Raw genomic sequence first — 13,196 nt, forward strand, 5'->3', positions numbered from 1 at the left:
CTGGAAATTGTGCAAATTTGTTTCAGTGAGAATTATTAAGAAAATATTTGGAGATTATTGAGATCATTGAGAAGAGCCACTCTTGGACATGGAAAAAGCTTATTTTAATTAGAGGAGTATAAATGCTTCTATAAAGTGCATGTTCATAATTCAGCTGTCTTCAACTGTTTACATGGGTTGATGTGCATGTGCATCTTTCAGATATCAAACATTAAATTTAATGAATGGATGAAGTGGCTCAAACAATACTCACGTACTCTGTCGTGGTCCATACCAGGCAGACATCAGGCTCTCTCTCTCTCCGGCTGCTTTGAAGTGATTACAGCAGAGATGTGTTTGTGTTGGAAAAACAAACTGTTACCTACTGTAGGCTGTCTCTCTCTCTCCCCCCCTCCTCTTTAGTCTCTCTGTTTCTTCCCTGGGGGGGCGATGGCAGGTTTCTTCAAGGCAAGAGCAACGACCTTTCGTGTCGCTGAACATCTTTACATTCAGAACACGTAGACCTACAGAACAGTAGAACTTTATTCCGGCTATTTTTCTGGGTATTTCCGGGAAAATAGTTCACACAGTAGAAGGCTTGTTAAATGTTGTAATGCACTACCTCTGACAGGTAGTGCATGGAGCCAAAAGGTTTTGGACTTAGGTTGGTGCTCTTCCTTTTCATCGACTCCTTTATGACTCTAGTTGACTTGTTCCCCTGATGGACTTGCTGCCTTGCTGAACGCCCTCATGACTCTGTTTGGGTCGATCCAGTCTGGTGCTGCAGTGATTTGATGGCTTTGCTTGAGGCCCCAAATCGGCCAAAAGCTTGCATGTTTTGCTCTCTGCTTCTCCAACTCCAATCAGAGGCCTGCCGTCAGGAAGTGAACCCGTTTTAGTGGAGGTTAAATCCAAGCAGCATGTGCAGCTGAGCTTTGCATAGTCCCCTATGCAAGAGAGGACTCAGTTATTTCCAGATGTAAAACAATGGAAATCAGCATCACCCAAAGTCATTATGCACAAGCTACTAATGACTAGATTTCAATGTTACTAACTTTAGATTTACATTTCTTCAAATTATAATCTTAATTTCTTTTAGTACTCTTTGTAGCCAAGTTTAGGAAATGCTTGTAGCATGTATTCCCTTTAGAGCTGGCTACTTTATTTTGATCAAACTCTAATTTCTCTCCTTGTGCCTTCTTGTTACCTGCACTCGTTACAGCCCAGATGAGGATTCATGTCAGAAATTCATTCCTTTTATCGGGGTAAGTATTATCTCTCTCTCTGCCTAAATACACTGATCAGGCATAGCATTATGACCACTGACAGGTGACGTTTACCTCTTTATCGTGACACACGTTAGTCAGTGGGATATATCAGGGAGCGTGTGAACATGTTGTCCTAAAAGTTGATGTGTTAGAAGCAGGAAAGGGCTTGAGGATTTGTGCGAGTTTGACAAAAGGTCAAATTGTGAAAGCTAGACGACTGGGTCTCCAAAACTACAGCTCTTGTGGGGTTTTCTTGGTCTGCAGTGGTCAGTGTCTATCAAAAGCAATCCAAAGAAGGAACAGTGGTGAACCAGCAACAGGGTCATGGGTGGCCAAGGCTCACTGATGCACATGGGGAGTGAAGGCTGGCCCGTGTGGTCCAACAGACCGCAAATGAGCTACTGTTGTGGAAAAACTTGATGCTGGTTCTGATTGAAAGGTGTCAAAGATTACACAGTGCATCGTATTTTTGTTATGCGTGAGGCTGCATAGCTTCTGACCAGTCAGGGTGTCCTTGCTGACCCCGTCTACCGGTGAAAGCACCAACAATGGCCAAGTGAATAACAAAAGATGATCACGGAGCAATGGAGGAAGGTCTGGTCTAATGAATCACAGTTTCTCTTGCATCACCGGGTGTGTATGCATCGCTTACCTGGGGAACATCTTTCTGTGAATAGAAGGTAACCAGGCGAAGGCAATGCAATGCTTTGGGCAATGTTTTGCTGGGAAACCTTGGCTTCTCCCATTCATGTGCATGTTACTTGGACAGGTACCACACCTAGCATTGCTGCAGAGGATGCACCCTCTTTCATGGAAATTGCATTCCCATCCTCTTTCAGCAGGATAATGTGCCCTGCCACAGAGAAAAAATTTGATCAGGGATGATTTGAGGAGCACAGAAGCGAGTTTAAGGTGTTGACTTGACGTTCAGATTCCCCAGATGTCAATCCAAGTGAGCATCTGTGTGATGTGCAGGACAAATAAGTGTAGGTGTGAGGGATCTGTTGCTAACATCTAGGTGACAGATACCACAGCATGCCTCCAGGGGTCTACTGGAGTCCATGCCTCGAGTACTCAGGGCTGTTGTAGCAGTAAATGAGTGACCAGCACAATTTTAACCAGGCAGTCACAGTGTTATGTCTGATTGATGCAAATGCTGCACTTTTCAGTTTATCTGTGGGTTTTTGTGGCACTTTGAAGTGGTGCTTAAAGTGATAAACCTTTGCTTTTCCATTCTGTTCTTCAGATGGTGAAAGTTGGCATTGTGGAGCAAACAGCTGCAACATCAGGTACACCACTGTTTGGCCACTTTGTGGTTGTTGAATATTAAAAGAGATGTTTTGTCATAGGCTGCATGTTAAACCTTTATATAAGACTTCATTAGACAGCTTTACTGAATGAAGTGAGCAGCATTGCCATATCTACATTCCTGTTGATCCTTATGAGCTTATTAGATGTAAATATATTCTCAAGGCATTAATAATCAATTCCAGAAGGACTTGTTGATTTATACTGTAGCAATTAATCCTGTGAGCCTGATGTTATATCATCTTTGTTATGCTGAGACTTTGAATAAATAAAAAGCTTCATGTTAGTGTTGCAAGTCAACAAGAAGACATTTTTGTGTTTAAAGTCATTTAAATGGAGAGATGGCTAGTTTACTGATTGTAGGTATGATGCAATCTAACAATATTTCAAAAGAAATTGCAAGAAATTGTTATTCCTGATGCTGCTTGCCTCCTTTCACAGCTCTTTTTTGCTTTTTCCTTTCTCAGGAGACTCTGATGATGCAGCGCCTCTGGGCTCCTCGCTGCTCTCCTCCACCCCTCCACAGGTATCACCCGCTTTCAAAGAGGCATCGCCCACGCCGCCCTCGTCTCCCTCTGTCAACACCAGCTTTTGTGCTTACAGGTAAGATGTGCTGCCTGCTGGAGGGAAATTACATCAAGTTCTTTTTTACTAATGTCCTTGTAAATCAAAGCAACGTCTCTGCACAAAGTTTAAAATTAAATGTTTGAGCCAGAAGATATTTCATCTTCTGAGACTCTATACAAAGTCTAAGAGCAAAACTGGCACATTGCAAGAAGCTTTATGCAACGCAGTCTCTTTGAGGGGTCCCAGCTTTCAGATTCAAAGCTACTGATGCAAATTCTTTACAAAAATCTGTAACGTTTTACGACTTGTACGTGTATTCCACAGCTGTATATTTGTCTTTCATTTGTTTCATTTAAGCACATCTTTCCTTTAAAGTCTGAAGTTTCACATATCAGGATATAAAAATCTGGTTTTTTGCAGCTTCTAAAATGTAGAAATATTTGAGTGTGTCATTGTTTATTTAACAGAGAATCAAAAGAGAGAAGCAGTGTGAATAAACTAGAGAGATTAATTATTTTAAAAATGAATACCATGTTCGTGTACTTATATAGTGCTGTATTTATGTACATTTTCCTAAAGACAATGACTGCGTGAATTCCTTCTATACGATACTGCTCAATTCTCTATATTATCTCATATTGTTTTTATGTAATTTATGCAATAAAGTTTAAAATTAAAGCCTTTTCACAGTATCAACATTGCTGTTTTCCTGCAGCTCTGGTGGTCAGGTGGAGCTCATGGGGCTTCAGGTGGACTACTGGGTGGCTCCGACAGAAAGGAAGAAAGATGTGGAGAAGCGAGACTCCTCCTCCAAAAACACTCTCAAGTGCAATTTCCGCTCGCTGCAGGTCAGCCGGCTGCCACTGGGGGGCGCAGAGCCAAGCTCCCAGCCCACCATGTCTATGACTGTGGTGACCAAGGAGAAGAATAAGAAGGGTAAGTTGTATGACTGTGTTGTCACAGTGCGCTGAGGCAGTCGTGGGAAGCCCAAAGGTAGGGGTGTCAAACTAATTTTGCATGATCTTACAGTAAGGGGGCCGGTCCTGTGAAACTCCGCCTTTCTGTCAGTATAAAGAAGTTTAACTACATAATATCTTAGTATAAAAAAAGCACAATTTCAAACATAAATCTCGGGTTTTCTACATGAAAAAGAAAAAGCTGCTGTGGCAAAGAAAGAGATCTGTGAGCATGACTCCTCGGGCTTAAACTGAGAAATAAATGTGCAAAATCACAGAAAATAGTAGCTCGTTGTTCAGACCGCCTTGTAACTATAAAACAGAAATATTTTGTTAATTCCCAGAAAATGTCATATTCTTTTTTGTAGTCCCTTTGTATGAAAATGAATTTCTGTAGTTGATAGAACACATTTTTTGTTTTGTTTTTTACTATAATTTAATTGTTTATCTATTGATTAATTACTTTGGTGTAATATGAAAGCCATGGGAGAGGTCTTAATCAGGTTGAAAATACATTTAAAAGTCCAAAATGTATGCCCTTCTTCACTCATTCCAGAGCCATCTAGTGGCCCGAATTAGAGGCTTCACTGGGCCAATTCTGGCCCCCGGGCCTCATGTTTGACACCCCTACCCTAAGGGTAGACTTTGGTTGTGAATGAACCCTGAAAAAGTCAATAAACTCTATAGTAGTCATTAAGAAAACAGTGTAAAATGATTAAATCCAGTCTTGCAAAAATGTTTTCACATACGACTCCTGAGAGACCAGAAAGATTCTGAGATCACAGTGTGCATCTCTGTTGTTCCCTTCTACCAGTCATGTTCCTGCCAAAAAAGAGCAAAGACAAGGAGGTGGAGTCAAAGAGTCAAGTGATTGAGGGCATCAGCCGCCTCATCTGCACTGCCAAGCACCAGCAGACCATGCTGAGAGGTAATTTTCTGCACAGACCTCCTGCTCGGTTTACTCTTCTTGCTCAGCGGCCCAGACATCCTCAGACAGACCACAGCTGCTTCTATTTTGACTGATTACTCACATTTTAAAAAGATCAGATCAGGAGTTGTTCCTCGCCGACCACTTCGTACTAATCAATATCTAATCAGTCAATCACATGGTGGCATTTAGGCATGTAGACATGTTCAAGATGACAAGATGGCATGGTTGTCGGTGCTGGACAAGCTGGTCTGAGTATTCCACAAGCTGCCGATCTACTGATCCGCATAGAAACTAGAGATGGACCGATCCGATATTAGGTATCGGTATCGGTCCGATACTGACCTAAATTACTGGATCGGATATCGGAGAAAAATAAAAAATGTAATCCGATCCATTAAATATCACGAAAGCACCTCACAAAACTTGCAACACGCCGTAACTCACCTCAGAACGTTAGCACGTCGGAGCAGTATGCATCACGTGATAGAGCGGCTGTGGCATGCAGGACCTGTCGGTGGTCTGGATAGCATGTGGAGCTTCGCTAGCAACCTGGCATTTCATCTCCGACAAAGTTATCCCCGAGAGAAGTAAAGCAAGTGTGTAAGTCCATCTCTGAATGTTTGTAAAGCATTCCTGCGTTAAGCTTAACAAACGATATATGGAGCGACTGCCTCTTCTTGCTGCTACTTCAATCATGAAACTGCTTAACGATCAGCTGATCGGCTTTTCTGTCGCCAGTCGTGTCTCTAGTTTGCTTTTGGCCCACTTTGCACCAGAAAGAGGAAACCAGCGGCTGAACAACAGCAGCACGTTTAAGCTTGATCAGCTGTTGTTAGAATGTATTTAATATTACTTTCTACTCCAGGATCTTTTTCTATGTAGCTGACGCTGGTAACTGTGCAGGGGCGGATCTAGCAAAGTTTAGCCAGGGGGGCCGATAGGGCATTAACAGGGAAAAGGGGGCACAAAGACATACTTTTCTTTCTTATTCTCATTTAAAATGTCTAGCTTTTAATAAATAATTATCTGACACCCAAAGTTTTAATTTGATGTAAAATGAATAGAAGTCAATTACTGTATATAGTAACTATTAAGTCTAATATATATACCCTAGTAAGCTATAGTACTTTTTCCTTTGGGAAGGTACCATCTGTGCAGTCTGCAATTTTGTTGAAGAAAGATGTTGAATCTATTTAATATTTCTTGAAAAATAATTGATTTCTGTGCATTTTTTTTCACACTGCATCAAATTAAGGTTGATTACGTCGATTAAGCATCATGAGGTGGAGCGTGAGGGGTGGTTCCCTATTTTTTATTTATTTATTTTTGTTGTTGCTGGGAGTTGGAGCCCTATTAGTTAGGTTGCTTAATATTTATGCTAAGTACTCTTTAAAATACCAGAATAGGGAGGATGGTGTAGGTTTAAGTTTATTAGATTGATCAGTATTGCTGAACTATGAAATATTTTTTTTTTGCATACAGGTATAACAGAATAGCTTTAGTGTAGTTGTTGTTTTAAACTTGAGTATGAACTTATACAAAATGCAGCAAGATATTTAAAAAACAGTTTTGTTGATTAAAAAACATTATATCGGATTCATATCGGTATCGGCAGATATTCAAATTTATGATATCGGTATCGGTATCGGACATAAAAAAGTGGTATCGTGCCATCTCTAATAGAAACAGCTGCGTTTTCAAAGATGCCCGTGTAGGTGTGGACTTAGCGTAAAAGAGTTAGTAGTGTATTACTACCTGATTGAATTTTTGAGGTGTGAAATAAACCGCAATGGAGTTTTACAACAAAATATGGGTGTGTGTGGCTGGAGGATGTTTGTGTGCGGGGGGGGTGTCCCCAACTCTGGGAACCTAATCAATGCAAAAATCTATCTGGTCTATTGTGGAACTACTTTATTAACTTCTGTTGTAGCTCCAATAAGCAACTTTGCAAAGTTTAAAGTTTAAAATTTGCATGAGCCGTGGAACTGAGACCAATAACCACTTTCATACTGAGAGCACTTTTTGTTCCGTGTACTGCGGTGTGGCAGTTTGGCAGTTAATATGTACATTTGAAAGCAGTAACACCTGTTACATCATGAAGAGGACCGTGTGAATTTCAGCGAAAAGCAATGTTTATTTTTATGGGAGGGGCGTTCATATCTGGTGATTCAGATCTTAAGACAAGAGGAATACTTGTTCAGCATTTATTCCCAAACTTTAGCGTCACTCATATCAACAGGAAATGAATCCATAAAAATTGTGAGCTATTTGAAGAGTAGTACTGGATAATGCAAAATAATGCATGCCTTGCACATACCTAGAAGGAGTATTTGTTATTCAAGGACCCTCGTTAAGAGTTTAAAAAAATCCATTTCATAATGAACTCCAAAGAAGACCACGACCATGTGCTTTTACACATTCACTCAGCTGCTAACTCAAAACCCTAAAGTGCCATGAATGGGTGAAGTGTGTCACCTCTTGCTAGATTTGCAGGTAGAAATACTTCGGCGTGTAACCGTTTGTCTCTTCCTCCGCAGTGCTGATCGACGGCGTCGAGTGGAACGATGTCAAGTTTTTCCAGCTGGCTGCTCAGTGGTCCTCACACGTCAAACATTTCCCCATTGGGATCTTTGGACACACGAAAGGCCCTTATTAGCAGCACCTAAGAGACTGAAACATGGAGGACAGCAAACCCACCCTCCCTGCCTCCCTCCCTCGTGCCAAGAGCTCTTAACCCCCTTCCTCCTACCTTCGCCTGCACAGTTCCTCCTATTCTGCTGTCTTAATTTAAACTCCTGCTTTCCACACTTGCATTGTCCCCGTTATTTAATCTTTTGCGTGTTTTTTGTTTTGTTTTGTTTTGTTTTTTAATTTTCTATTTATGTAAACACATCTCAAGGCAGAGCTGCTATGAGAATATTTCTTTACTTGGCTTTTTAAAACAAAAATCCTGCTGACGTTTTATAGACTTTTGAGGAAAAAACATTAATTGAATAACAACTAGAAATGACTTCTAACCTTTAACATAATGAGTGCCCTGGTTTCACTTGGCCATCAGTTTTTTCGTTGTTGTTTCTTTCCTTTTCAAATTCGATGAGGATGGTTTTAAACACTTGGCCAGCACAATTAATCACAGCTATATTATAAAAAAGAGCCATCTGCCTCATAATAAAGGTCATATTTTCTAATTACAGAGAAGAAATTTTGGATTTACAGCCACAGAGACTGTTGGCAGTTCATTGTCTTAAGCCAGAGGGAGAAAGGATAAACGGCCTCCGTGAAGAAGTGTAATGTGCAATAGACGAAATATTGTGTGAATGCGATTCTGCTAGAAGATTTCACACTGCTCTTAGTGGTGATTTTCACTCTTTGCATCCCTTCTCTTCTTTACTTTACCCTCCTGATAAACTAGTTCAAGGTTTGAAGAGAAGCTTTTTATATTAGAATTACGAGCGCAGTTAACCACAAACTTACAGGAAAAACTTTGGGAAATGCTATCTTGTTGAGAATTGAATGAGAAGATTAATACCTCTTATTTTTTATGGTAAATTTGAAGCTATAGTTGTTTACAGTAGAGTAAATAGGTACCCTTGTTCTTTTGAAAAGTAAAAGAATAACTACTTACCAGCACTTCTGAACCTCACTTAATTAAAACCTTATATCTTGTATGTTTAACCCCTATAGAAACTGAGCCAACCTAACCGTTTCTATGTTTAGTAGAGTAAGAATGGGGCATTGTGGTTTTATGGCTGGCACATAATGCACCCTCCCTCCATCACACACAAAATAAATAAATCAGGTTTTATACATTCTATATAAAGCTAAGCTAATGGTTAATGACTGACCCGGCTCTAAACAAACGGAACAAAATCTTCTTACCAGCATCTCCCGATCTCACCGTCTATCAAACATCCACATAGAAAATGAGACAGGGTAGCTATTGCTCTGTTTGCAGCGCTGAGCTACGCTAATTGGCTGCTTACACATCTGGTATCAACTACAGTACTGTGCAAAGGTTTTGAGACACCTCTCATTTCTTTATACTTTGCAGGAAAATTAGAAATATGTGCAGTGAGTTATTGAAAAACGAAGCACAAAACAGAATATGCATCATTCTAATGAGCTTGAAAGTCAATATTTGGTATGACTATCTTTGTTCTTCAACACATCCTGAACTCTGTTAGGCAAGATTTCTTGTCATTTATTTAAGTAGTTTTCAGGAATAGTTCTCCACGACATTCATAGCTCTTCTCTAGATGTAGACATTGCTTTCCAGATGATATTGCACGGTGGATTAAAATCTGACTGTACTTTTTCTGTGTTCATAATTCCCTCCATTTTTCCATCAACAACTGGCTGAAATGCAGCCCCAAACCATGACAGAGCCTCCACTATGTTTTACAGATGGCTGTAGACACTCACAGTTGTACCTCTTTGCTCTCTCTTTGTACATATTTGAGAGTATTTATTACTCCATATGACCTGTTGCCACAGATTTTTTGTGTAGTTCTTGTGTAATTTGACTTACTTCAGCCTTTTCTCCCTGTTTCCCTTCTTTATAAATCACTTCGTGACAACCACCGTTCCAACATTTCTGATGATAAGCAAACAGCAGATGGATAAACTCACTTTTTATAGATTCAGCTAAAGAAAATTCGAAAAAAATATGTGTTTATGACAGGCTGACAGTAACACAGGGCCTCAAAAAATTTAAAACTTCTTGTTTTTATGTTCTGACACAACACTGGTTCATCCCTTAAATTTTGATTTTATTTTTTTTCATGCTTGAATGATTCATAGTTCAGTTTTTGGTACCACAAAAAAACGTTCCTCTGAAAATAATCAAGCGCAAGGGCTGAACTGAACAGGAGTTACAAACCACCCAATGTCCAAAGAAAAACTTTGAAAACCCTTCAGAAATTCTGGAGAACTATTTCTCAATACCACTTAAAAAACATTCCAAGAAAATCTGTCTCCTTGGAAGCAAAATATAAAGACACGAGGGGTAGTTCAAGACTTTTGCACAGTACTGTACTTGAGAAAGTTGGAGCCCAATGTCCACTGTGTTTCCTAAGAGTTATCTGAATGAATCAGACTCTGCACAAGTGTGGCACACATCAGCTCAGCCAAAATTAGGAAATGCCCCACTGATTATTGGAAAAAAATTGACCACTTCCTGTTTTGTTTTAGTTTTTTTTTTTTTTTTTTACTATAATAAAATCAATAAATAATCTATTGAAGCCATGGGAGAGGTCATTATCAGGACAAAAATACATATATGCCCTTTACATTTATACCCTTCTTCACTCATTCCAGAGCCATCCAGTGGCCCGAATTAGAGCCTTCGCTGGGCTGATTCTGGCCCCCGGGCCTCATGTTCGACACCCCTACCCTAAGGGTAGATTTTGGTTGTGAATGAACCCTGAAAAAGTCAATAAACTCTATAGTAGTCATTAAGAAAACAGTGTAAAAATGATTAAATCCAGTCTTGCAAAAATGTTTTCACACACGACTCCTTAATGAAACCGGTATCACTCTTTTAAATGTGTCTCTTAATGAAGCCATGTATGACACAAGAATCCTACTTAAATTAAACAGAAGTCATCACAGTTCTTTGGTGTGTATGCAGCAGCCATAATCTGCAGGCAGGTCAAATACCAGTGCACAACGCTCATGATTAATCATATTTAGGCATGGTGCAGACTAATGTCACCTCATCTCAAAATGTGTGGTGCTGTGGCAGTGGTACTGATCTTCTCATTTAACTCGGCAAAGAAAGCAAAACAGCATATCTCTCGAAATGCCAAACTGTCCTTTAAGATCAGCATACAAGGTGAAACAAAAGCGGAGAGTGTATTACATTACATTCATGAATTCTTCCTCCTTGAGCCCCACACTCCTCCATACACTCCATATGTTCCGCTAAAAGCAAATGTTACTTTTGCCAAAGGAAACGCTCAAGAACTGCAGCTCACTCATTACTTGTGTGGTATTATAGATGACTTCATAATGTAGAGGTGAATGTATTGACGGTACCTTAATGTAAAGCACTTTTAAATGTTTGTCCAGTATAGATTAGTATGTTACACCCTGGGAACCTGCAGGTACTGTTGGCTGTCTGCCGTTATGTCTGAGCAAAGTAAAACAAGCATCCGTGTCTCCTCAGTGCTGTAAAAGCAAAGTTCATGCTCGGCTTGAGGCCTCGTCAAACTATTTTAGATTTTAGTTACATGTTCTGTGAGGTAAGCCTAGAAAGTGTATGTGGATTACGTCTGTAGATTTTGCTCCATCTTTAATTCACTTTTAAGACTGAGTAGTATTTTGCTTAAATTTCTTTCAGTAGCAGTGTCATCATAACCTTTACCAGTTTCTTGATAAGTGCCTAAATTGCTTAATTTTGACAAATCAACTGAAGTAAATATCCCTGGCTGAAATGGTGCTGATTCGAGCCCGGACAACAACAAAATATCTCAGTACAGCACATTGATTTCGCAACACAAACACGTGCGGTGTGCATCGGTGGGAAGTAAAGTCACGCTTGACCAGCTGATTATCAGTAGTTTAAAGAACACTACGGTCCATTCATGGCGAGCATACATTTGTTGTTTCTCTATTTAGAGAATATTTTAGATGTTTTTTTTTCCATGTTGTCTCAGAAAAGGCTTGTTGAAAGTTCCCTAAAGACTACCACTGTAATCCCAACAACTGGGAGTAATAAACTACTATACACACTAAAATGTAGTTTTCATGTGTGGGTTACTTGACTTGGTTGGTGCTCCAGAACTGATAAATTTAAAATAAGAATATGTGATTACAAACTTTATATATCTCGTTCGCCCTACTTCTTAAGAGGACCTATAAAAGGCTGCGACTGTATATATAAATGTCCATGTGATAAAGCTTACGTGGACTTTTTGCACCATCTTGTGGTACAAACTGGTTTTAAACAAAAGTACCGTCCAGCCCTAGTTCAACTTTCCTCGATATCTTCAACACAATACGCAGGTTTTTTTTTTTCAGATTTAGCATTGCATTCACAATAACTAGCTAATCATAATACATTTGATTTCTAGGTGCTGTTCATGACACTCAAGGATGCCTTACAAGCCATTAAAAAACAAAATCATGGTATAGAAACCAGTCTATGGAAGATAAAAATAAAATTAGACAGAAAAGGAAAACCTTGTGTTTTAAGGCTGGCCTTGCGAGGCGATCTACGTTTTGTATGTGGTGCATAGGGGGCCACTCAGCTGAAAGCTCTTAAACCCATGGTGGTCAGGTGGGGAGATACTACAATGAGGGTAGAGGAGGTGGATCTGAGAGTACAGCCAGGGACGGTGATGTGTAGAAGATCATAGAGATGTATAGGTGTGAGATTGTGGAGAGACTTGAAAGCAAGGAGCGGAATCTTAAGATTAATGCGATATTACACAGGAACAGGAGGAGGACAGGAGTAATAAGGAAGGAAGGGATTCTGGTAATGCCACGAGCAGAAGAAGTCTATGAAGAAGTTTGTATGGTAAGGTTAGATGGAGAGGACAGAATTATAATAATCAATACGAGATGCAACCAGAGCATGTACAAGAATAGCACAACTGTGAGCTATAAAGAATGGGCACAGCTAACAAATCCTGCGTAGGTGGAAATAATGCAGAAAGAGCTATATTACTAATGTGTTTCAAAATCTAAGGTGGGAAAGATGACACTTTTGTCACTGTTTATTTAATAAAAACAACTATTTAAAGGCATCTACCTGTTAATCAAACCTGATAATTTTTATTAACAGACCAACTACCAAATAAACTGAGGGGCTGTTTTCAACATCTATAATAAACTCAAAACCAAGAATTCATTATACTTCTCAAAAATGTGAAGATCTACATATCTGGTGAGGACCATGTGAATGAAAGTGCAAGAAAAAATTTGGTGATCTTTATTGCACCAGTCTGTTAGTAGCAATGGTGGAAAAAGTGCAAAGTGATACAAATACAAAGAACTACAGGGAGTGTGTGCATAAGAATTGGGAACAAATCCAGGAAAGACCTGGCACATCTGACCCTTTAGTTGATCCATCTACTGTTCACTGAAGCTTCATCGGAAATGAGAAACGATCTGGGTGGAAGGGTGGCTGTCAAGAAGCCATTCATAAGGAAGGAAAATAGGGAGGAAAAGCTGGGGTATGCCAAT

The 13,196-nt window shown here is 39.7% G+C and overlaps 1 protein-coding gene across 3 annotated transcripts in view; it reads left to right on the plus strand.

Annotated features, from left to right (window-relative positions):
* pacs2 (phosphofurin acidic cluster sorting protein 2) overlaps positions 1 to 11,746 on the plus strand; it is a 65,825-nt gene extending 54,079 nt beyond the window's left edge. For all 3 annotated transcript variants that reach the window (XM_004539933.4, XM_004539935.4, XM_004539934.4), the window contains 6 exons: positions 1,202 to 1,244; positions 2,494 to 2,536; positions 3,023 to 3,158; positions 3,838 to 4,058; positions 4,893 to 5,006; positions 7,547 to 11,746. In XM_004539933.4, the coding sequence (XP_004539990.1) occupies positions 1,202 to 1,244; positions 2,494 to 2,536; positions 3,023 to 3,158; positions 3,838 to 4,058; positions 4,893 to 5,006; positions 7,547 to 7,665 (676 nt within the window). In that variant the 3' untranslated portion in view covers positions 7,666 to 11,746. The remainder of the gene's footprint in view (positions 1 to 1,201; positions 1,245 to 2,493; positions 2,537 to 3,022; positions 3,159 to 3,837; positions 4,059 to 4,892; positions 5,007 to 7,546) is intronic.
* Positions 11,747 to 13,196: the final 1,450 nt, after the last annotated feature.

This window comes from Maylandia zebra, linkage group LG19 (assembly GCF_041146795.1).
Source record: "Maylandia zebra isolate NMK-2024a linkage group LG19, Mzebra_GT3a, whole genome shotgun sequence".
Classification (NCBI taxonomy): Eukaryota; Metazoa; Chordata; class Actinopteri; order Cichliformes; family Cichlidae; genus Maylandia; species Maylandia zebra.